We start from the raw sequence: 24,504 nt of genomic DNA, 5'->3' as shown, positions 1-24,504 counted from the left end.
TGGAAGTAGGGTGCGATAACAAATATTAAGGAAATAATTTATAGATATATTAGACTTGAGCATTTTTAAGATTATGTATAAATAAAACGATAGATATTTTCAGTTGTATGGGTATGAAATGGTTTTTTTTTCTCTCTCCAGGAAATAGGACAGAGCAAAATGGGTGAAAATGGCGAAGGTGTAAATTCATTTGAAAAGCTAATGAGGAAACGTTTTACCAGGAGGTTGCTCAAATTTTGATTAGTTACACACCAACAAACAGAAAAATTATTAAAAAAAAAAAAATTATGCTGGTAATTGTCACTGCTTTAAGCTCGATATTTGTACAACTGTGTAGGAAAATGTCAGCCTTTTTTTTCCTTTTAAGTGGGGTTCTGTGAAGCCGTTACGAGTGGTCAGTATCCGACCTGCAGCTGGATCATATACAATCCAAACACTAATCAAAGATGGGTGTAGACTAAAGTAATAATATATAATATATATAATATATATAATAATAATATATATATTATATAATATAATAACCAGACTCTCAAAAATGTAGCGGTCTCTGCTAACACCTAAACAGCTGATACTTTTGCGTTTGACATTTGCAAGAGTTGGTCTGCTACCAATGTTTTATCAAAAATGTGGACATGTAAAACCTAAAATGCTTCTGTTTTCAGTCTGCATCAAGTACCGACTGCACAGAACCCTACTTCACAAAACCAGAACCAACGCCAAACGTTGAGCACGTTCTGCTGAAAATGTACTGAAATTCACAGCTACTAGTAACTATTACATTATGACTCGTTGGGTTATTATCTGTATAAAATAAACAAGCGAGCTTCTGAGGTACTCACGGGTGTGTTTTGTTATTTTTAAAAACGTCTTTTACACGTGACTTCTTCCAGTTTTATGCTAAGCTAACAGGCTAACATGCACACTTGACTTAACCGCAGGACGAACAACTCACAGCTTTCCCTCATGTTCAGACCAAACACCAGACGTAGGATACAGCACCGCCGGTGCCAAAATTTGGTTATTTCACATGAATATAAACCTCCCCAAATGATCCAACCTGGCATGATGTGAGCAGCTGTGTGAATCTCCGGAGATCCCTTTACGCCGTGGAAGCAAGGAAATTAAACCTACCTGCTTCTTTTTTTCTTCAGTAGTAAATAGAGCAGTAGTGTTTCCCCAAAGCAAAGCAAAAACAAAAAAGTGAAATAATGCAACAGTTCCACCTTCCTGCAGCTTCAATGAAAGCTGAAACCAAACGTGAAAGAATTTTTTAAAAAGTAGAGTTTTCCACAGTGATTTAGTGAGTTTAGTGGTGCTTGTGTTCGTGTGACTTATGGTTTTCCTTACGCAGTGCAATAATAATAATAATAATAATAATAAAAAAAAAAAGACCTGAATTAATCAGACACAGTCCTTCGGCCGTGAAACGTACTGTCGTCTGCTCCCCGGTCGGGTCCGAACGCGACTGGGGAGCGCTGGGTTTGGGGGGAGAGATGCATTATGGGTAAAGTGCTGGGGTGACGGGTCCCTAGGAACATTTCCTTACATTAACATTTCAACACTTCTCTGCTCCGCTTCTTCAACCAGCTCTACAAAATACAACGTCAAAAGTCTCGTTTTTTTTTTTTTTCCTTCACAAGAATCCAACTTGGTCATTTTTTTCTCCCCCAAAAACTTCAAGTTCTTCAAACTTCCTTCTTCACCCTTCTTCTGCTGCCTGTTTTTTTTCCCCCACTAGCTCACTCTGTCTCTCTCTCTCTCTCCAGACTTGCGTCCTTGAAAAACAATAATCTATCTCCATCGTGCCGTCTCCCATCGTAAAACGAGATGTGCGTTTAGATCCGCCGGACGTCTTAGTGTTCAACCTACAGACGCGTGTGGAGATCAGCCGACAGCGAGCGAACCCACCCACTCAGAATCCGGTTGAGAGGATTCTGGGATCTCCCGGGTTTCCCTCCTTACCTGTTTAGGTGCAAACGCAACCACAAGAAAAAAAAAAAAAAAAAAGAGATGCTTAGATATGCAAAGCAATAAGCTTTAAAGAAAAACAAACAAACAAACAAAAAAGGCCAAACATCTAAATAACGGCGCTCACAAACCGTCTCCTGAGCTGTGGTCCATGGACGGCGTCCTGGAGACGGTTGCTGAGCGACACGGCTGGTCCTCCGACTCCTGGCTGAGGGAGGGATCTCTGAGAGATTCTAGCAGCTTGTGATGGGCCTTCTCGATTTCCTGCAAAGGAATCGAAACGTCAACGCAAACATTGGGAACTGTTCTTAAGTGCACCTCTGCAAACGAACCCAAAATCTAAATAGAACGCTCTAAACAGAATCACATTCATCCGTTACGCAGAGAAGAAGGAATTCAACATGGCAGGTGGAAGTTGGAATTAAAGAGCTTTCAGACTGCATTGTTTATTATTTGCAAATTACAAAATTTGGACCAATTCTAAATTAAGGCAGAGGTAGAAAAACAATGTTTCGTCAACCAAAAGCTTAATCGGTGAACATGTTCAACCTCACCTAAATAAAATACAACCCAACCAGTTGAAGTCTCCATGTTTTGGTCGTAACTTGAGAAAAACTGGAAAAGTTGGAGCGTTTTTAATACTTCTGAACGCTGAAGTTTGAACCGGATCGTCTCGGTTACTCCACAGGGGCAACGAAAGAAACAGAACTCACCTTCAGCTTGTGCAACTTGCTCATCAGGCCCTCGATGGTGAGAAAAATCTCATCCGCGTTTCTGATCACGTGACTCTGTTGTGTAGCTGGAGGCGGGTCCGTTTCATCACCCTCACCGTCATTGTCATTATCGTCTTCCTCTAACTCTACTTCCATTTGCATAGTTTCTGAATCTGATTGGATGAACTCCGCGCAGCAGGGCGCTACTACTTCTTCTTCTTCTTTCTCCTCCAGTTGAGTCTGTGGTGACGACACTTCCTGTGGAGGTTGAGGGAAGTGGCTGGCGGTGGGTGTAGGAGGGTCGGGGAGGTCGTCGGTGACGCTCTCTCCTTGGTCTAACGGCATCACCAGGTAGAAGAAGTTCCCTAAGAGAGTGGAAAAGCGACTTTAGCTCGACCGCCGTCGCCCGAATCAAAGGTTATATTTGGTTATATTTGAGAGTGGTCTCGTGACAACTGCAGCAGGTTCGGTCTCCATTACCCTGCGTGTCGGCCTCGCCTCTAGAATGCGACGACAGATCGGAGGGGAGGCTAACATCGCCGGCGGTGCCATCAGGGGCAAAAGGAGAAGAAGGAGGAGGAGGAGCACCCGCAACCATAGCTACGCAGAGGATAGATGTGTGTGTGTGAAGGAAAAGTGTGTGGAAGGGTGAAAGAAGGGGGAGGAAGAAGAAGCATGTTTTGTGGGGTTTTTTGTTGTTGCAAGCAAATGAGATAAAAAAAAAGAGAGAGAAAGAAAATTATAATCACAAGTTGAAAGGAAACATGCAAAGACACCCAGATTCCAAAGACAAAACGTCGCCTTCGGTTTGATCATCATCAGCAGGTGAGGATTAAGAGATCGGAGTCGACGTCCGTCTTCCCTGCAATCCGTTTACCTCTCCGCACCACCTTGGCGCTGGGCTGCCTGCTTTCTGGGGGCGGGGCCTCCGGCTGCCCGGGCTCCGGCTCGCTCAGGCAGAGGTCCAGGACGGTCTCCAGGGAGTCCTGCCGTCGTCCGTCGGCGTTCCCGTTGCTCATGGTGTTGGTGGGGGTGCTGTCCGTATCGTGGCTCCTCCGGTCCTCGTCCGCGTCCGGCAATAGGAGCCTCCGCAGCGTTTCCACTGGAGGCGAAACAACAGTAAGTCCAACATCAACCCAAAATGCTGCTTTCTGACTCCGTTGCGTTCCAATTTCTCCCCACCGTCGTGCAGAGCCGCTTCGGCCACGCCCACTGCCCGGTCCTCATCGCTGCTGTTGGCTTCAGGTTGGTCGGTGGGACGGTCACCCAGCATGCCGTCGTCAGCGGAGGCGTGGCTCCCGATAAACTCCGACTGCTCCTCCTCAGGATGGACTGGTGGATTAGAAACAAATAAAAGAAATGTAAGAATTTTGCATTTTAATGTTAATTTTTTCTGCGGTTTTTGTCCCTAGAAACAAACGTAGTCAGAACTCTAGCTGCCAACCAGTTTGAATCGTTCAAACTTAATAGGCGACTGACCATGTTGGGTTGAAAGGTTCATACCCGATACAGAGTCTCTGAGTGACCCCAAATGGTCAATTGTTATTAGCTGAAGTAGCCAGAAAATAGGCCAGCCAGTCCTCCTGTAAGAGCCACTTTATGCATTTGGCAAGCTGAGGTGAGTTATCCTTCATTGGTGCCGACAAAGTGTCCGTATAGTGTTGCGGTCAAATTCATTTTCGGGTCCTATCAAGGTCAGGACTGTTCTCAAGGGCCAGTTGTGCCAGAATGCATAGATTAGACGTATTACATTTTTCAAATACTAATAAACCTTTGTCTCTGCATTCAATACTTATTTCTAAAAATTAATTAATGCTGAACATCTTTTCACATTTATCAGTCCCTGCAGGATTTCAGAATTCCTTCTGGGATCCTTTGCAATTAAAATCACAGAATTTGTGGCGCTAATTTAGAAATATTTGCAAGACATTTTGTGATTTTTAAGCTTATTTATGACGGTAAATGTGACTTTTTACTAATGGTCATATAGCTCACAGCTAACTGGACATCAAGTAAGTGTAGAAGTATGAAATACTGCCACCTGCAGGTGGGAGTTAGCATCGGTTAGGCCTGATGCTTTTGAACATTCTTTTGGGAAAATTTGCAAGAAACTCACATATTTGTTTTGGCAGGAAAATAGTTTTTTTTGTGGAACTATAGCAGGGTATTGGGTAAAAAAACAATAGAAACCTTGAGTTCCTGCAGCTGAAGGTTGAATATACGAGCTACTATTTAAGTTTTGGACACAGCTCCTGAATTTTAGTTAAGTTTTTTTCTTATAACTAAAACAGCGACACTAATGTGTTTTAAGTGTTGCTGTATATCTGAGATTGTAAGAATAGCCGGAAAACACTATATTAAAAGTTTTTTTCCTCCTTCTCCGTCAAGATATTTTACCTTCAGTTAAGGCAGGTGAAATGCTGCGGAGGCTGGGAGAACTGGAAAAAAAAATACACATACCGAATGAATACGTATACATGCGATTTAACTAAAAACTGGGAACATGAAGGGACTGTTTTTTTCCCCTTGTTTCTTATTCTCGACATATATACTCACGATGCAGGAAGTGATTCGTGATTGCTCTGTGGAGCTGAAGCTTTAATGGTCTTTTCAAGTAAATCCTTCCAGCTGTAAATCAAATAGCAAAAAAAAAAAGTTAGCGAACCATCCTGACAAAACGTGACTTCTGAAGGTGAACAGAAGAAGAATGTCCGTCTGCCCGTCGCGTCTTCTTGAGCAGAAGAAATCCGCTTACGTGTCTTTCTCAGACGGTGACCCCGCCGCCAGCTCGTAAATCTGCGTCTCTTTGGTGCTGATGATGTAGAGAGCTTTTTTGTCTAGAAAAAAAAAGTACCCAAAAGTTGTCATTTGATTGGGGAAAAAAAAAAGAGAGAGAGAGAAAAGAAAAGGACGTCCAAACTTTAGCAAAGACTGTACCTGTAGCTACGGAGCGGACGAGCAGCGAGTCCAGCTTCACCAGGGGACTGAAGGAGGTCTTGGTGTCCGCGATGACCCCTCCTCCTCCGCCCATCCAGCGGGACGGATAACGAAGCAGCAGCCGGTCGTCGGGGCCTTTCTGGAGGAGGACCATGCAGTCCGACAGCAGCAGCGCTTGGATCTCTGAGGAACGAGCGCGGACGCGAGATGAGAAGGACGCCAGGGCCGACGTCAGCCGATCGGCGGGAGGAATACCGACCTATCTGCTTGTCTTTGCCGATCTTCCAGACTAGAGGACCTTCGTGAATCATTCTCTTCGTGGTGAGGTCCAGGCTCTGTGAGGAAAGAACAAGCTTTAAACGGTGTTTGATGAATAGAGGACAGCTACGAGGGCGGCAAGTTAAAAACGTTTGGCCCCACCTTGAACTGAGGCGCGGCGTCCAGCCGGCGCTGGTACTGACTGAGGCGCTGCCGGTGCTCCGTCTCCCTCACGTCCTCGTTGACCGCCTTCAGAATGCCTCGGCAACAAGCCTGGGCGCGCTGCAGCGACGGGAGGTCCGATGACCCGCCTGAAGAAAAAAACAACAACAAACAAACAAAAAAAAAACCCAGAACAGATATGAGCAGGTTTCAATGGAAGCTGAGAGCGAATGTACTCGCATCGACTTTTTCCCAAAAATGTAACTCGTTTTTAAATCAAATCAACTTATCTCGAGAAAACCGTAGGTAAATGAAGTCGTCATCTTCATAAAACCACAGGTAAGATAACTCTTTATCACAAGAAAATTAAGTAATTATGTCAGAAAATTAAATGCTAGTACGACTGTTTTCGACTTCCTTTTAGAGATCGTTTCCATTCAGTCTCCTGCTCTCTCACCCTCTGTGTATTTGATGATCTTGTCGAGCAGCAGAGGGTACTTGGTGAGTCTCAGCATCTCGGACACCAGCAGGTCCTTGAGCTGCAGCCTCCGACACTGAGGACTCGCCTCACACTCCTGAGCCGGAGACATGTCAGCAAAACGTCAGCGGAACCTTTGTCTTTTTTATGTTTTCTTAAATAATTAAATTATGTTTGGGGAGAAAGACAGGTCCGATAAGAGGAGATTTGTAAAACAGCAACTCTTTGTATCGCCACCTTAAAAGTCACAAGGACACCATGCTAAAGGTTTATTTAGTTTTATAAAAGGTCAAACCTCCATACAAATGCTCAGCAATTACGCTCTAATCATGAGCAGCGCATCCAATAGCGATATAGCAATCAGCCATTTTGAATGAGAATAAAAAATAGGAAGGGATGTCGAAATTTATTCCTCAACAGAAATCGTATCTATAGCCAGGTTATTTTTCCAGTTTTAGGATATTAAATCACTTAAATCTAAATGTTAAAACTGATGTTAAATATGAATGTGACCAAGTATGTTAAAAAGACAAGGTAGACATTTTATTCTTATTTTTTTTTTTTTCAGTTGTTCTGGAGTTGGTGAGCGTGCGGACCTGGATGATTTGGGCGAAGCGTGGATCTTTCCGTTTTTTGTTCTTGATGAGCTCCAGAGCCTGAGTCTGCTGGCAGCACAGCTGCGACGCCTGCTCCTGAAACTCGTTTCCAGCTGCGCCTTCAACCTGAAAGACAACAACGAGGGTTAGGACGGTAAAAAGGAAAGACCAGCAGATTCTTATTTAAAATCCCCCGGCATTTCAAAGGGACCATAACTAACTGATCACTTTTAGAAGAGAAAGAGGATGCTAAACCTGCATGCTAAACATACTTGGGAGTGTTTGCTATTGAAATACTCCGTCTCAGTCCAGCTTAAGTCCCAGCAGAGTTTCGTAAACACAGCAGGAGTGGCTCACCTTGGCCAGCATGACGTCTCCGATGTTCTGAACGATGGGGCTCTCTCGTCGCTTCTTCATCTCCTCACAAAGACTCGCTATATAGAAAAACAAACAACAAAAAAGACCATCAACATCGGGGCAGAAATACAGCATGGACATTTAGGCACAGTGAAACACAAATAGTACTGTGACAAAACCGTGACTTTGTGAGAGTTTTCCGTTCCATAAAAAACATCTTCCAAACTCCAGCTTTGTAGCCTGACGACACACTGACACCCAGACTGACCGTGGAGTTCGTAGACCTGAGGCAGGTTTGGGAAGATGCAGGCCAGCTCCTCCGAGTTCAGCACAGATCTCATCTTCTGGTAAAAAACCTTGTCAAGAACCCGTAAGGTCCGAAGGTGGGACACCTCAGTGGTGAACAGCTCTGATTGAAACGAAGGGAAGTCAAAAATTACAAATAAATTCCTGACCGTATGTCACTTTGTCGCAAATCTCGGTGAACGCCAACCGTACCGTAAATGACGGCTTGCCGCTCCACTTCCCTGGGGCCGAGGGTCGCCAGGAGCTCAGGGGGAACCGTGTCCCTCCAGTTCTGACCGTCACACACCTCGTCCTCCAGCACCGCGGCGTCTGGCAGCAGGGCCAGCTGTGAGTCCACACTCCTGTAGGATAATCGAGATGGGGTCCGAGAAAAGGGGGGCAGGAACAGACAGTGGAGGAACGACAAGAAAACAACGTGGATGAAGAGAAGAACAGGAAGACAATTATTCGAAAGGATTCATATTTCCAGAGTCAGCCATGAGTTAAAGCCATGATGGCTATTATGAACAAAAAATGTCCCCATTTCCACCTCTGGGCTCCTAATTTCCCTCACTCTGGGTGATCCTTTGTTAATCCTGACTCACCTGCGTCTGGACCGAGGGGTGTATGGGGGTGTAGGGTTCTCAAGAGACCTGAGTGTGGGAGAGTGGAAATAGAGATGGCGTGAGGAAGAAGCTACCCAGATCAGGGGAATGTGAGCGGCTGTTGAGCGAGACCCCTGGACTCAGAGCTGCTAACTGGAAAAACCCCCCAAAAAAAACACAGAAGAAGTCCGACTGCGAGAATCCTTACCTAGCGGAGCTGCTGGACGCGGACGACGAGGCGCTGTGCTGGAGCAGCCGGAGGCCCGGTTGCTCCCTCTCCTCGCAGTCCTCCATGTCCACGTCGCTGCGAGAGCGGGGCACCAAGTCCCCGCTGGAGACGGTGCCCCGCCGGCGGTCTTCACCCTGAGCCTTCAACGACCCGCTGCGCCCCAGACGCACCAAGACCGTGGGACTGCGAGAGAAAACCAGGAAACGTCAAGGTGCCTGCCGGTTTCAGCAAGTTAAATTCAAGACCTTTGTAATGCCATCTTGAATGAAATGGAAACAGAAAAAATACGATGGTGGGGAATTCTGCTGCATTACCATCAAGGTTCAAAAAACCCCTACGGCTAGCTGGTTAAGTAGCTAGCTAATCCTGACCGCCTTGAGTCACAATGCGATGAAGATGTTTGCGTGCGACTCAAAACTTTTACCTGACAGAAAAGCCCAGCGAGGAAATAAAACTACATTACATTTTGTTTTTATACAACAAAATTTAAGCTAGCAAAAGTATCATAGCAGCTAGCTACCATTAGCTTATCTGACCACCTAGACTCACAGAATGCAATGAAGATGTTTGTGTGTGAATCAAAGTTTTTTCCTGCCAAATTTAGTCCAACAACAAAAAAAAGCCTACATTAAATACTCCTGCCATGACAAAATTTAAGCTAGCAACGGTATATTAGCAGCTAGCTGGCTAACATATTCTAGCTAGCTCCAAACTGCTAATATGCAGCCAGCTGCTGGTAGCCTCGACTATCTTGAGTCACAGAATGCAATGAAGAAGTTTCACCTAACAAAAAAGTCCGGTGAGGAAGAAAAAAAAAAAAAAGCTAGATCAAATATTCCTGCCACTGCAAAATTTAAGCTAGCAAGGGTACATTAGCAGATAGCTGCCAGTAGCTTGGAGTCGCACAGTGGAGTGGAGATGCTTGTGTGCTACTCAAACTTTTGACTGTCAGAAAAGTCAGATGAGAAAAAAATAAAAATAATAGCCTTCCATGACAAAATGTAAGACCTGTGACTAACATTTATTCTCATTTTAATGCCTTAATTTTAGGCAGTTAATTTTGCAGTCACCTGTCCATGCCTTCCTCTCCCAAGCTGCTGGAGGAGAGCCTCTGGGGGTCCACAGCATCCCCGTCCTCCTCTCCTGGGAGCTCTGTGTGGTTCTCGAACTGCTGAATGATGTTCTTCACGCTGCCGGGACGCACTGCAAAACACGTCTCGGTTCAGCACGACGACCAAAACAGCAGCAACAAGACAGAAAGCAGGGCTGGAATTGAGTCTGCAGTAAGTGCCACCTCATAATCAACTGATGAAGAACAGATTTTTAATTGAAAAAGCAAAAAAGTGAAATAATAAAGAGGAGGGGGAAAAAAAAAAAAGTACCTTCTGTGGGCGACAACGGGACGTGGAATGCTACAAAACCAAAAATGAGCCGAAAAAGAAACAAATCATGAGTCAATTAAGAATTAATAGAGAAAAAAAAAAAAAGAAAGTAAAACAACATGGTGAACAAAAACCAAAATGAAATTATTATGATTGGACATGAACAGTGGAAGGGAGAGTTTCAGGGTGTTTTCTATCACTAGTTACTGCAAACAATTAACTATAACAACTTCATAGAACACAGATCAGCAGAGCAACCCACGGCTGCACACTGCCAGGTCAGCTGACTGAAATAAGGCTACAGCCCTTTTCAAGACAAAAATCGGTTTCCAGCTTTAGGAAAACAAACCCTATAAGTTAATGTATTATTTGTTTACCAGTATAAATATCTGTTGCTTTTCTGTATGAAATAAATGTCATTCAATCATTTTATTTATTCATTTGCTGTAAATAAAGGATCTCGTATTTATTTGAGGTTCACTTCTGTTTAAAAACAGTATGTGTGTGTGTGTGTGTGTTTGTTTACTGGACTGAGATGTGCTCCGGGGTTTGCCGATGTACTTCAGGATGGGGTTTCTCTTCTTATCCTCTCCATCTTTCTCTTTCTTCACGCTGCTTGGCTGCAGAAAGAGAAAAAGATTGTAAACATAATTTTCCTTTTCTGCATCCGTTCGCTTAAAATATGTGCTAAAACGCCCAAAACTCCGGTGTAGGATTTTTCCCCCCCCCCTTCTTTCTTGAGTGTAAACTCTGAAAAAATCCATAACCAATTTGAAGCAGTCTAATGCATTATGTTTCCCGTTAGTGTTAGACGATGTTAAAATGAATAAAGATGGCAAAAAAATAACTGATATTCCAATAGGATTCTAGAAAACGTGGCGGAAAACAAGTTGCAAAGTGCGTTGCTGTTCACAGATCAAATTAAAGCAGGTTCATATTGTTCATGGTTCAATATTAAACTGATACTCCAATAAACTCCAGCCTTTTTCCGGGCAGTGAACGCACCATGAGAAAGCGCCGAGTCATGCCTACTTTAACACTCTTCTTTGTGGATGCTGTGACTGCAGGAGGAAGACTACCACCAGCAACTGAAAGAGCAATTTGGGAGAAAACTATTTGGTATCTAGACGTATCGGTTTGTTCACCTGAACAGGAAGTGAAACTTTCAGGTGATAAGTGGAACACTAAACTAATTTAATTTTTTTGAGCTGTGTTATAGAACCTGCATGATTTTGAAAATGTAGTGCTAATTACCTTCCAGGACGTTGCAGAACTAAAATTGTTGATCGTATAGCATCTTTTTTCAAAAGGTTGCAATTTTTTTAAACTTCATTTTTGCCCTAAGATGGTTTTATATCTTGTTTTAAGTTACATAATCTGCCAACTAGGACTTCTTCATCAATATTGAGGGATTATTGACTTAAAGCTAACTTCTACATTGTGCTAAAAAGTTACTTTTAGGTTGGTTCCGCCTTATTTTAAGTGTACTAGGATATTTGAGCTAGTAACTAGATCAAAAATCCTTGGTGAGATTTGGTGTTTTTGCAGTGTTCATAAACACTCTGCTGACTGAGAGCAGAGTTCGGCGCTTATTGAAAACCAAATTTCAAGGCTTTCAAGTTAAAACATCCATTAAAGTTCGGGGGCGGATTTGGTTTCTCGCATACTACAAGCTATAAAAACAAGAAAACAAACTCGCTTCCTCTGTAGTTAAAGATGAACTACGTGTGCAGCAGCGACTACTTTTCTCGAATCAGACGCTTATTCATTTATTTTTCTATTTTTACCAACGCAGATAAGAATCCCGCCTTTTCTTTACCTTTTTGGGTTTTAGAAAAGCCAGCCACTTGTCCTTCTCCGTGCTCAGGCCGAGGAAGACCTTGGAGTCTCTGAGCTTGATGCCGGAGTGTCGCAGGTAGAGGAGCACAGCTGAGGCCAGAGGAGAGCTGCAGTGAAGGAGAGAGAGCCGACGCCATGAGGCCAACGAAGAGACCTGAAGCTGTTAAAGTGCAGAATAGCCGTTAAATGGGCTTTTACCTTCTGTCCTCTTCATGCTTTGATCTGGGATGGGGAAAAAAAAAACAAAACCAAAAAAAAAAAAAGGTTACTGATTGGACCTGCAGCGGTTTGGCTACATCCACAGGCGTTAGAAACAGAAGCCCTGCCGTCTCAGTCATGTGACGGGAGAATCTGACGGTGTGTGTAAAACGCCGAAAGCGCAAGCGTCACATGGTTTCCAGGCTTTACATCTGGAGCAACGACCTTTGCTATGCTCATTTAGCTGCTGCTGCTTTGTGATTAACTATTTTATAGGACTCTATAAACACCTGAGCAGGTGGATCTACTATAGAGACAGAAAGTCAGTTTCAGCTCCTAAGAGAAAAGCTTTTTTTCCTCTCTCTCTCTCTCTCTCTTTAAAAGGAAAGAGACTTCCCTGACTTCTCGACGTCAAAGTGAGCCGGTCAAAGAGGAAAACTACGGACTACCTTTCACAACTTCCATTCATGAAGGCAGCTTCGTGACTCACAGAATCTCCCAGAGAGCGGCGACCTGTCTGTCCACCACATGCTTCTCCTTCAGGGGGTCTCCGTCCAGCTGATGCAGGTCTCCTTCTCCGAACAGAGAGCCCAGACCAATCATCTGCTTGTTCCTGTCAGGAGACATGAACACAAACTCAACAGGCTACAAAAAAAAAAAAAAAAAAAAAAAAAAAAAACCCTATAAAATAAAGAGCTTCTTTACCAGGAAACAGAAAGCAGAATCCTATACATGTAGCGGTTTTACAACTTGCAGTAGATGAGCGTTGCACACAAAACCTTTAAGATCCAGTTACAAAAGCAACTGAGGCAGAGAGTCTGCTGGTTTCAGAAACATAAGATCTTTTTAACGCCACTTTGAATGAAATGTAAGACTGAAGAACAAAATATCTAAATATGGGGGAGTTTTTGTTGCATTACAATCAAGCAAAGCAAAAACTGTAAACCCGGCTTTGTGCCCATAAGATCAAGCTAGCTTTTTTTTTTTGCCTCTGTCCATCTATTCCTTCTCATGTTGAACGTTAAAAAGTAGAATTGATATTCTACAAAGATTTGATTTGATTTTTTTCATCTTTGTTAAAGTTGGCATGACTGGTTAGACTGTTGCATTTCTCTGAATTTTTACAAAGGTTTAAATGTAACTAAACCTTTGGAGAGACAGCTGAACTAGACGGAGTTCAAAGCCAGAGACCCACATCAGAATCTGCAGGGTTTAAATTCATGTCCTTAGAATAAACCAAAAGCCTTCAGACTCAGACCTGTACCTCCAGCGTTTTTGCTCCTGTTCTTTTTCTGACTGAGCGTTTAGTAAGGGTCGAGATCAACGACGACACGGTAGCGGCGATGTCGAAAACACCAAAACAAACACTTTGTAGAGCTTAAACTCAGTCAGAACAGACATTTTGGAGGGAAAATGGTGTTGAGTTTTGAACTGCAGCATCCTTAAAATGACGCACCTGTAGTCTTGAATCTGATCCTGGATGTCAGGCAGAACCTGCTGCTGCAGCTCGGACAGAGGCCCTCGGATGTCCTCCTGGGCGTGAAGGCGGCTCTCTGACGTTGATGCAAGCATTAGTGATAGAATACAAAAGCATGAACGAAAATAAATGGCATCATATCAGATTATTAATGAAGCCTCCTGTTACCTATTTCTGTCAGAAATTCCTCGCGCACTTTGATTTTCAAGGGCTGCAAGAAAAATGTTCGAATGAGTTGGCGCACTGAAGGTGTAACATTATGGTTAAAATTGTAATAATGTATTTATTTGCACATTTTACAAAAAAAACAAACATTATTACTGTTGTCAATCTCTGCAAAACACATTTGCTTATTATCAGAGAGATACATGGAGACGTACAGCATCTGGATCCAGGAAGTGGGAGCAGATCTGAGGCGCGAGTGCGCGGGCGTCTTTAGGGGTGGAGCCTAAATACGCTTCTACAGACAGGTAGAACAGCTGTGGGGGGGAGGAGAAGACGTGAATGTAAGAAACTAAATCCCAGTTTGGATGATGTGTTTTCCAGGCACATAGTGCCATTTTAAGGCACGATAAAGTAACTATGTTACCTTCACTTATGTAAAAAAAAAAAAGCTACATATATCAAATATGACGTGAAAGAAATTTTACTTTGTAATTTAACTCAAATTGAGCCTCTGTCTCTTTAAAAATTTCTACTCTTTCTGAAACTCCGCCGTCAGGACGTCATCACAACATGGCTCCTCTATTAACCCTTTAACAACATTTTTTATCTGCGTTTCACTGAGAAGCAGCTCCGTCAACGAGCTCTGAAGATGTCCGGTAACACCAGGGGTTTGCTAATTTCTGCTGGCTAGTCTGAAGGAGCTGAGTGGGGGAGTCAAATGCCAGAAGCTTGGAAACTGCAGCTCTGAGGAGGAGCTACGTCTTCAAAGGCGAGGCTAGCTCCACGCAAGCGTTTTGCACAACTGAATGGATTTCTCAAACTCCAAGTCTCTCCAAGTTTCTGTTCTCCTAACTTCCTCTTCCTCACAGGAAAAATTAACAAGTAAACCTTTTTTTCCATCACATTTTAGTCTTGCTACTTTTGTCTTGGGTTTCTGTTCTGTACTTTGTATCCAAGGCGACTGTTCCAAATGTAAAGTTATCACTTTTTTCGCCCTTTTATGCACCTTTCTCTACTTTTGACGTCTTAAAGAATAAAACATTTGTTGGCTCCGAGACTAAAACACACACACACACACACAAAAAGATTTAACCGCTGTTTATGTATATTTAGAAAGCAACGTAGATTAGAAAAGAGCCCGAACAAATACTCCTGACCCAAATTTCAACCTTTTTAGATCAGAAAAAAGCACCAAGAAAACCAGAGAGGGTCATATGCAGTTAGTTAATCAGAGCAAATCTCTTTAGCTCAGAACTGACCAGAGGGTTTGGGTCCAGCAGCTGGGTGAAGACGTATCTCATGAACACCGTCATGTGTGCCGGCCGTGACTTCAACAACTCGATGTCCTGGAAGGGACCGTCCATCTACGAACGGGTGGAAAGGAAAGCAAAGTCAAGATGAAATGCAGTCAAGTGATTTGGGGGAAAATAAACAGAAAAAAAAAAACAACAACAACACACCTCATTAAAGGCATAGCCATCACCTTCTTCATCTTCTTCCTCAGGGCTGATGATCTGGGCTTTGACACCCTGAGACAGAATCGGATTGAAGAGCAATTCGTTTAATCCTGCATTCTGAAACGCATCAAGAGTTGTTTTTATTTATTAATTGTGTTCAGGCAGAAAACAACAAGCCTAAACGGTCTGAAACACAAACCAACACTTTTTGTTTTTGTTTGTTTTTTCCTTTGTGACGTTGAGATTTTTTTTTAACAAGCCGAGCGAATCAAAGTGTTGCAAACGGAGAGCGTGACGACGTTCCTGTTTCGGTAAAATGACAGAGCAACAGTTGTCGCAAAAAATCAGTAAATAATGAATGAAAAAATGAATGAGAGAGGGAGAGAGGGAGAAGAAAAGAATGGAAGCAAATGTGTGTCTGTCTCACCGTGTCAGACAGGGTGTGTGTGTCCGAGTTCTGGCGTCGGTGATAGGGGGTCCTGAAGGGTAATGAGGGGGAGGAGCTGGGACTCTCAAAGGCCTGAGGGCAACGGGAAGGGAAGGGAGAGCGAGGGGGGGCGGGGGGGGTAGAGGGAGCCAGGATGAGTGGAACGGGATGAGTGGACATTCACCCACACACACACACCCACACACACACAGCAACAGCGTGTTACCTCCAAGTCTCCTTCACTGGAGTCTATCGACAGCCGTCCTGTGAGAGAACAGGAAGATCTGTAACAACGTCCTGCAAAAACAACAACAGCAGAAAACTTTTACAGTGACTCTGAGGTGCGTTGCAAAAACATCCTCGCATCTTTTTTGAAACCACAATTTGTCACGTTAGAACCATGAACTCCGACGTATTTTACTAAGGTTTTATGCGATCCAGCAACACAAACTAGTGCTTTGACGTGGAAGTGAAAACGGTGTCCAAAATCTCCTGTCTTTGTGAGAATCTGAAAAGTGCGGCAAGCATCTGTATCCCTAACATGGCGCATTAGGGCCAATGTAGGTAGAAAGAGAAGAAAAAAAGGTGGAGAAAATTTCCGCCAATAAAATAAAATAAAAAAAACAAAAAGAGAAACTTGAGATTAATCTCAGAAATTTTCTAGAAAAAAACTTGGGAAATTTCTGAGCTTGAAAAGTCAAAAATTTGCTAGAAGACGTTTATTTCTAGAAAATCTCTGAGATTAATCCATTCGTTTATTTTGAACAGACAATAAAAAATAAAAACTGAAAAAAATGATAAAACAAAGAATCATGCCCCTCAGCATGCAATCCTACATAATTTGCTCGAAAAGCAGCAGGAGATCTTATGATTCCCTGATCCGCTCATACTAATCTAAAATTTTCCAAAACGAAATAAATCTATTAAAATGGGAAATCAAATTTGGTCGATTTGTTTTTTTATTGAAGTTTTAAATTGATGTAATCATTTCAAAGCAGACAAACCTTCTCCTGCTTGGATGTAGTTTGTGACAGATTCTGATCCCGTTCCCTCCTGAGGAGGAAAAAAGACAGAAGAAGAAAAGGAAACAAAGTAATCGTCCTAAGATGTAGTCATCCCATCCTGGCATCACTTGTTACTGAAACTTTCCCTGTTGATTTTTATGCTGCTTCTTTTTCTGCTGACCTGATTCTGAATCTTGACCCTGACTTGGTGAGCTCTCCTCTTGGCGCTCTCGATGCGCTCCTCCAGCGACGGCGACGGGTTCTTCAACCATTCCTCCATCAAGCCCTGGAGAAACAAGCAGCTTAATGGAGCGAATGTTGTGACTTTGAAACATTTAACTGGCTTTTTCTGCGTCAGAATTCCCACCTGGAGTTCAGCCTCTTCCTGCTCCAACATTTTCCTGAGTATCTGACTTGCATGTTTTTGCACTTCTGGATCCTATGAATACATTTAGCCATTTTTCGGTAAAAAAAAAAAAATTGTTTGAAAGTTTTTTTTAACCAATTCAAAAACGACTTTTAAAGGTTTCCCACTCACTTGTAGCGGTTTGGGTCCAGTGATTCTTTGGGATGGGGTGCTGCCCAGTCCGGAGGGCAAGGGTGGAGGCGGAGGGGGTGGACCCTCCCCGGTCAGAGAAGACCTCTGATTGGGCGTAGAGTCTGAAGGGAGGGGCTCCAAGGGCACGGAGGTGGCGGACGGGGGCGGTCCTTGTAGTGTTAGGGCGACGTACGGTCCGGCTGCAGGAAAACGGGACGGCTTTAATAAAACCTGAGGCTACGAACACCAATCCGGCGGAGCTTGTCAAACTCACATTTTATGAGCTTTACCACTTCCTGGTGAGTCATGGTGGAGACCGGTGAGCCGTTCACCTGAGAGGCAAAGTCAACACAAAGAAGGAAATCTCAAAACACTTCCAGATAAAAAAAATTTAAAACAAGTTTCAGACAAAGAAATGCAAACCTTAATGATCCGGTCCCCCTCATGTACTCCAGCTTTGACTGCAGCGCCACCTGGGATGGAGATCAGGCATGCAAGTCAAGCAATGAATAGAAACTATAGGAGGTCGTAGGTCAAATGAGGGCTGATTACAACAACAAAAAAACTATAAAGCTTATTTAACACTCTCGCCGTCTTAGAGCGGCAAATATCATGGTCGGAAAATGGGGTAGCGGTGGGGTTGTCCTGTCAGACCGTCAGTTCCCGTAACAACACACACAGTCTGCCGGGCCTTGCAGAGAATAAAAAGACTGTGGGATTCAAATGAACGTAACTTGCATTCGCATGTGTGTTATTTTTTGTAAGGAAACAGTACATCATGTGTCTCACAGTGTTAATCCAGATTTACTAGGTGTGTTTTTGTTTGGGTTCACTTTCACATTGACGTTTTGAAAGTTTCTTCCCTCCAGAGGGAGGCAGTAAAGTTCAGAGCTGGGACAACAATCCCAAGCAGTGTGGATCTTGTTGCCTAACAACACTTGTGTGAAAGCCAGCAGGACGATAACAGAGTAAGGTGGGGTGAAACTTGTGATTTGACTTCCTTGTCAAATCACTGCTTTCTTTCTGCCTCTGAATCGAGCTGAACTAATTAAGCAAAACTGAAAGCACAAGACTCTTAAACACCAGACCGCTTCATTGAGAAACTACACGATAAATATTTTAGCTGGGCTACCTTTGTTTTAACTCTTACTACATAGTTGATCTTTCAAATTATATAGGTCATTTTGTAAAGAACACTTAACACTGGAACTGGAAGACATTTTAAATATCCCAAACTAAAAAACAACAACCAAAATCTTTCATTTTTGTCAATTCAAAGATTAAAGTCAGAAATTGGATCTGGTTTGAAAAGAAGAAAACATATTGCCCAGACAAATAGCTATTATGGTGGAGAAGAAGCGCTCATTCTGACAATGTTGTCCCCAGGAATGTTTTCACAGCTGATGGAAGCAAACTCTTTGAAAAACATGTTCCTCCCGCTCGCCTGCGGTGGCGCTGCACCAAGAATCACTGAAGGAAATGACACAAAAGCCTCAGAAGAAGACATGAGCACTACTTACAAATGGAGTAGTGTCAGATTTTAGCGGCTATATGATTTCTCTTTGGCCTTTGGTAAAAGACCATGAGCCATTTCTCCCGCTAACGTTAGACACCTGTTTATTTTGGTTCTACTGACCCAGAATGCCTTGCACTGTAGTCTGCTTCCTGGTTTTGGAGCCGTCTCTGGTCCACTTGCATTCAAATGTGCATTCTAAGTGCACCAGAGTTCACTTCGAACGAAATGAGTCCTAGTTTTGTAGGCAAACCAGAGTTAGCCTTTTTTGGTTTGGGTCAGAGTTTGATTACGTGTTCATGCCTCCCCAAATGAACCAGACTTTCTACGCAAACGAAAGTTGGTTCGATTACACCAGACTAGACAGTGGTCGGTGTGAATCCAACTTCCCCTTCGATCTGTGGTAGCGATTCAGCATGAAGCACTCGCATATCCTTAAATTGAGTCTCACCTGGTCGGACGTTCTGCACAAGCTTGACTCTCTCTCCGCAGACAGTGAAGCCGAAACCGAGCTGGTCCTTCTGCACCACCACACACCTGTGGACCAGACCAGGACCTGGCCGGGAGGGGAACGTCACGGTTGAGTCTGACAGACAAAAATAACTACGGCGCTAAAGCCGAGAGTTCGTTCACCAGCCAGAGCAGTTAGTGTGTACTTACTTGAACTCTCATCTATCGTCACCTCTCTCTGTTGGCTGGCAGGGCCTCTGCGCTCCGAATCGCCGGCTGTCAGACTGTTGAGCCTGAGTTTAAAGACCAAAAAACCGTCTAAGCATACAATTACACCTATTTAGAGTACAAGAAAGAAGTCTGGAGATAATGAGACCCAGAAAACAAGAGAAAAATGAGAAGTGACTGGAGCAGGCCACAAAGTACAAAGTAAACCTTGTAATGAGAAGCAGAAAGTGAAGGAAGAGACACGATACAAAGAAGATCTTGTATGAGATTCGAAGACAGACACCAACAAGAAGACAGTGGGCACGAAACAACTCACCAAGCAGCAAAAGGGCTGAAAGCGAAGCATGACGGAAAAGAAGGAAACAGATAAACAGAGAACAAAGATTCAGAACAATAAACATGGAGAATTGAACAGGCTGGAAGAGGGAAAGCTTTCTCAAAGCAACGCCAGACCCTTTCCTCCTCCAGCGAGCAAACAGTCGAGAGCAGTCAGGACTTTCGGTTTAAAGGTGATGAATGAACAGAGCATACACATGTTTAAGGGTCAAAGTTCACAGGAAGCATTTCAAAACACGGCTGCAGGCTGTGTGCACTTCCCCCGCATATTGTAAGAGTTATTGGGTCTACTCAATGTTTAATGACTGAGCCGAGGCAGGGGAAGATTTCAGTGTTTATTTTTCTGAAGGGACCGACGCAAGACAGTAGGAAGCAGCAGCAGCTGTGCAATGTCCAATCACGTAATCAGTGGAAAACTAACAAAACGACCTGATTGCTGGCACAGAGCAGAAGAGGACAAATGTCTTGCTATAAGTAATAACCTGCCAGTGGGTCCAGCACGTTTTAATCAATATTGAAGAATTATTGGCCTTTTTAACAAGTGGCTATGTCTTGCTGAAAAGTTTATTTTAAGTTTGTTTTTGTTTTATTTCAAATGTACTTTGTGTTTTGTGCAGTGAAAACTTGGATGAAGGCTTTGTTTTAGGCACCCTTTGATCCAGTATCCTTGGTTACAAGTAGGTACAGTGGATCTGGTCAACCTGAAATACTATTCAGCAATTTAAGTACGATTTTCCTGACATTTTCATCCTTTAGCTACAGTAATTCATTTAGCTTTCTCGTGTGTGCGCCCAAAACCCTGTTATTGTTAACATATTTGAGACTCGTTTTTGCCAGGTGTGGAATCTAGAAGGAATCTGGGATCCAAGTTTATAACAAAATCTGTTAGCCAACAATTACAGCAGTCCAAACAAGCCCTGTGTGACATTATTATTGCACACACTGGTGTCATGGCGAAGGTAATTTTGAGAGATATTCAGCAGCGCTAATGAAAGCCGAACGATCAAGGAGTCATATCAAAACAGCGGATGAAAAATGCTAGAGCTAGCTTAACGCTTCAGCCAGCAGGAGCAAAATATCAACCCACCAAGAAGCGTACCTTCATTTTGTTGACCAAATATGTTACAGTGCAGAAAAAAAGACACTGTGATGACCAGACTGCCAATGGTTAGGAAGTTAAATGGGACACGACACTGATAAAACACATAATTACGACTCAAACACTAATCATGAAATAGATCCATTAACTGGTTTTGAATTGAGACATCCCTGCAAGGTGGTGTTCAGATAGCATTACTATGAAGGAAGAACTACACTACTACTTCTTCTGTTGAGAAGAAAGTGGGAAATCCTAGGTGAGAATCAACTTCTTTACAGTCGGATGTTTTTAGTCTATTCTCATGTTCAGAATAAGTAAGAACAATCCCAGATTCAGATTGACACATTTGCTTTCAGAAGGATTTACTCTGCTTCCTAGAGGCTCGACAAGATCCAATAACAACAGTCTCATTCTTTCAGATGATCTAAACCAGTGGTCTCCAAGTCCAGTCTGGAAAAGCTGCTGTCCAGCAACTTTTAGATCCAACCCTGTTCAAATATGCCTCAATAAAATGAATGGCTCTTTACCTGGCATTATCCAGTCCTAACGGCATGCTGAAGATGTAACTGAGCCTTTCGATTGAGATGTTTTAGAGTAGAGCTTAAAAAGTTGGGAGGACAATAGATGTCAAAGAGTGGCACTGGAGACCGCCAATGTAGACTAAGACAATATTCACCCAGGAGTTACTGGGTGAACTCCTGGGTGACCCATCGCTTGTATAATTGCACATATTTTAAAAATGTATATATTTGACTTGGTAGAAGAGTCAACTTTTGTGTCGTTTTTACAAAAATGCGTTCAAGGTACAATCTGTGGGCATCGCTATCGTCCGCACACACCCAAACACGAGCACTCACCGCTGGGCAGTAGTCCTACCTGAACAGGTGGGTGTGTTTTTCACTGGCCACCTTGCTGTCACATGACACACAAAGAAGGTAGTGGGGAGCATTGGACGAAAGCGTGAGAACACACCAGGGAAAACAGCAAACAGTGAGAGAGACAGGAAACACACATGATAAAGACAAAGGTGATGGAAAGACATTAGAAAGGCAAAATCCACGGCAGCACAAGGGGGTGTAGGGTACAGACAGTGGGAAGGCGAATGAAAGCAGGCGGTAAACTATCGGCAGGTCTACACAATGTGCCCTCTCTTCTTCCAGGAGGCTGTTTCGCCATCCCTAAAGTCAACCTGTCTGACCTGTTCTTCCCTCAGCCAAACCGGACTTCGGTCTGATAAAATAAAAAATAAAAAAAAAAGAGCACTGCATTTTTTATGGAAGGCACCCGAGATAAGATGCCAACATCAGGACCCCGTCTAGACGTAGAGGATGGCGGACGGCAGGCTCGTACCTGTCCAGGGTGGATGTTGGCTGGCGGAGGCTCATGTCTGCACTCCTCTGCTTCCTGGTGTGGGATCAAACACAGTCACTGGGCCTCCCTTATCACCACCATCTCTTTCCCCGTTCAGTTCGTAGTCCACACAATGGGGCTCTCTGTTGGGCTTTGATCAGTCCTTGAAGCTACTTGGATGCTGGTTCAGATCAAACAGACAGTCCCTCATGTTCCCATACACTGTAGGGAGTCCCAGTGAGGTCAGTGGGGACTTGAAAAATAAAGTGCTGCTGAAACAGGCCCCCTAAAAAAGCTCTCGGTATTTACCTGATAAGGACAAAACCTTTATAATCCAGAAAGTGTCAGTGGCTTAACGTTGTGGTTTCGCTGTAGTGGAGATGGATGAAAGACGGTCTGCTTCCTCAAGGGTCATCAATCATGAATGAATGGCTGATATGTCTGACAGCGCTGCAGATCAACAACATCCACGACTTTTAAGCCCATTGCTGAACTTAACTGAATCACTGGGAGCTTAACTTTAACACCTAGAACTAGTGTTAGAGACAACAACAAAGGATTAACTTGAATATTTAGTGCTAACCTCCAACCACAGACTCTCTCACACACACTTGCCAGGCTTGTTTACATGTGGAGCTTGTAGCAGATGCTCCGATCTAACTAATCCTCTCCATATATGTTGTTTTCAGTTGTATCGCGTGGCTATTTTCAAATTTAAACACAAATACCCCTGCGACTAATCTAACACGTAGAATTTCCGGGGGCCCGCTACATCCAGCCGACGTTAGCTGAGGGAAACCGCCACGACCAGTAGGCCCCTATCGACCACCGGCATGGCGTTAGCGCGCACGCCGACCTTAAGCGCCGCTTCCCCGGCTTGCAGAAACCAACGAGCCGACGAGCTAGCTAGCTAGCCAACCGGGTAGCTCTGCAAAACGAAACCACCGCATAGCTTTGGCAACATTAGGATACGTGGTTGTCTATACGCACTGGACTCCTTCGGTGTGTGTGTATACGCTGCTAGGTATATCCAGGGGTCCCGCTCTGTTGCTGTTTCAGACGCAGAGTGGCATGTTAGCGAGAATAGCTGCACGTCATTCCAGAGGAGTCCCAAATCCCAGGCAGGTCCTTTTCTCCCATCAAAAAACTGATTTAATCAAAGGTTTGTTTCCCCGTCGTGATAACGCAGAGGGGGGAAAAAAAATCCAGACGTAGTTTTGATATCCGTCGCTCTCGCCACAGTCCCAGTTGTTAAAAAATAATGATCTCTGCTGTTGTGTTATCTTGTTGTCCTGACTGCTGATCAACCAGCATATCTTCAAGGATCACGAGCACGAAAACAGTTGAAACAGCGACCTCGTGTGGGAAAGATTGCAACCTGCAGCTGAAAACGACTGGAATGGCCAGAGTTCAGTTAAAATCTAAAAATACGTTTTCACTGCTGCTGGGAAAAGTGGGTGTAGAAGGAGCTCTCCTTATCTAAGTTTTATCATAGAGTTACTATAGGTTATGAGGACTTAATACATTTGTTGTAGTCTTTGGAAGAGAATGTTCTTTTTTTTTTTTACAAGGCATTCTTCTTTCAACTCTACAAGTTCCAGAACAGAGTCCCCATAACAGAGCCACCCTTCTTTATCAGCTGGTGTGAGCAACCGAATCTTGAACTCCTACCGCAACCGATGATAACAGAAGACCGCATCCTCTGCAACAGCATTTTAAAAGATCTATGACACTTTACAACAGACATTTGAGAAATTTCTGCTTCCTCTAGATTTGTCTTGAAGGTTGGACCTTGGACCTAGCAGTGACGTCACACCCAAATACAGAAGAAGAGCAAATTCCAACGGTAAGTCAGAAAACCAGGGAGATAATGACAAGACGATAACAATGTATTTCCCTCAATGTAATCCAATCAGACCCGAGAAGGAACATTTTCCCGATACTGTGTCCTGTCTATTGTAACAGTCGTTCAATGAGATACATCAAAGTACAAATAGGACACACACACGCACATTCGATTCGTCTCAGAAATCAACGCTCGGATATGGAATTGGTGTTACATCCAAGTAGCAAGTTGGATTTGCAAGTTGCAAGACAGGGAGATTTGTTCACTGTTGTGGGTCTAACTACAGTACAACGTGATACAATGTAGGACGATCCCGACATGTTTCATGCTGCCAACACACACTTTGGATCTGCTCCAGAACTAAAACTTTGCCGGTTGAAAAGCTGATTCCAGGGAGCGTTCTTGACATATTTCTGACTGGAAGCTCATGAAATTCGTCTGCAGCCTCCAGTCGGAGACTTCCAGTTCTAGCCCTCACGATCCCGTGGACTTTCAGTTTTGACTCATCTCTAATCCGTTTCACAAAACAGTTCAGGGCGGGATTAAGGTGACTTTTCTTTACCGCCTCTATGGGTTTTGTTTAGTCATTCACAAGCAGGGACAA

At 43.6% G+C, this 24,504-nt stretch overlaps 1 protein-coding gene across 11 annotated transcripts; it reads right to left on the bottom strand.

Annotated features, from left to right (window-relative positions):
• Positions 1 to 1,275: 1,275 nt before the first annotated feature.
• On the bottom strand, positions 1,276 to 23,392 carry arhgef11 (Rho guanine nucleotide exchange factor (GEF) 11). Of its 11 annotated transcripts, XM_028037840.1 has the most exons (43): positions 22,364 to 23,392; positions 22,055 to 22,235; positions 19,586 to 19,600; positions 19,252 to 19,334; positions 19,043 to 19,147; positions 17,502 to 17,551; positions 17,353 to 17,410; positions 17,079 to 17,278; positions 16,908 to 16,979; positions 16,722 to 16,826; positions 16,541 to 16,589; positions 15,763 to 15,833; positions 15,537 to 15,629; positions 15,113 to 15,181; positions 14,912 to 15,016; positions 13,868 to 13,966; positions 13,656 to 13,698; positions 13,467 to 13,563; positions 12,501 to 12,623; positions 12,011 to 12,034; positions 11,793 to 11,919; positions 10,500 to 10,593; positions 9,974 to 10,003; positions 9,662 to 9,794; positions 8,571 to 8,774; positions 8,363 to 8,410; positions 7,971 to 8,119; positions 7,741 to 7,881; positions 7,473 to 7,549; positions 7,116 to 7,241; positions 6,499 to 6,616; positions 6,042 to 6,190; positions 5,881 to 5,956; positions 5,622 to 5,804; positions 5,440 to 5,521; positions 5,241 to 5,312; positions 5,082 to 5,122; positions 3,867 to 4,016; positions 3,562 to 3,786; positions 3,165 to 3,284; positions 2,685 to 3,049; positions 2,103 to 2,235; positions 1,276 to 1,965 (listed from the first exon to the last, which is right to left on the bottom strand). In XM_028037840.1, the coding sequence occupies exons 2-43, from the start codon at positions 22,087 to 22,089 to the stop codon at positions 1,916 to 1,918; spliced, it is 4,389 nt and encodes a 1,462-aa protein (XP_027893641.1). In that variant the 5' UTR covers positions 22,090 to 22,235; positions 22,364 to 23,392; the 3' UTR covers positions 1,276 to 1,915. The 11 variants fall into 11 exon arrangements, with proteins under 11 accessions (XP_027893641.1, XP_027893640.1, XP_027893644.1 ...); XM_028037839.1 differs by having other exon boundaries at positions 22,055 to 23,392; XM_028037843.1 differs by having other exon boundaries at positions 15,763 to 15,800; positions 22,055 to 23,392.
• Positions 23,393 to 24,504: the final 1,112 nt, after the last annotated feature.

The sequence above is a fragment of the Xiphophorus couchianus genome, chromosome 14 (assembly GCF_001444195.1).
Source record: "Xiphophorus couchianus chromosome 14, X_couchianus-1.0, whole genome shotgun sequence".
In the NCBI taxonomy this organism is placed as follows: Eukaryota; Metazoa; Chordata; class Actinopteri; order Cyprinodontiformes; family Poeciliidae; genus Xiphophorus; species Xiphophorus couchianus.
Note: the sequence above shows the minus strand (reverse complement) of the source record. Positions and strands in the feature narration are given on the sequence as shown.

Excerpts from the sequence above, each read along its gene's own strand:
- arhgef11 (XM_028037839.1), bottom strand. The coding sequence starts at position 22,089 with ATGAGCCTCCGCCAGCCAACATCCACCCTGGACAG. Across the intron at positions 16,827-16,907 it reads AGGAAGAGGCTGAACTCCAG|GGCTTGATGGAGGAATGGTT; the intron begins GTGGGAATTCTG and ends TTGTTTCTCCAG. Across the intron at positions 1,966-2,102 it reads GGACCACAGCTCAGGAGACG|GTAAGGAGGGAAACCCGGGA; the intron begins GTTTGTGAGCGC and ends GCACCTAAACAG.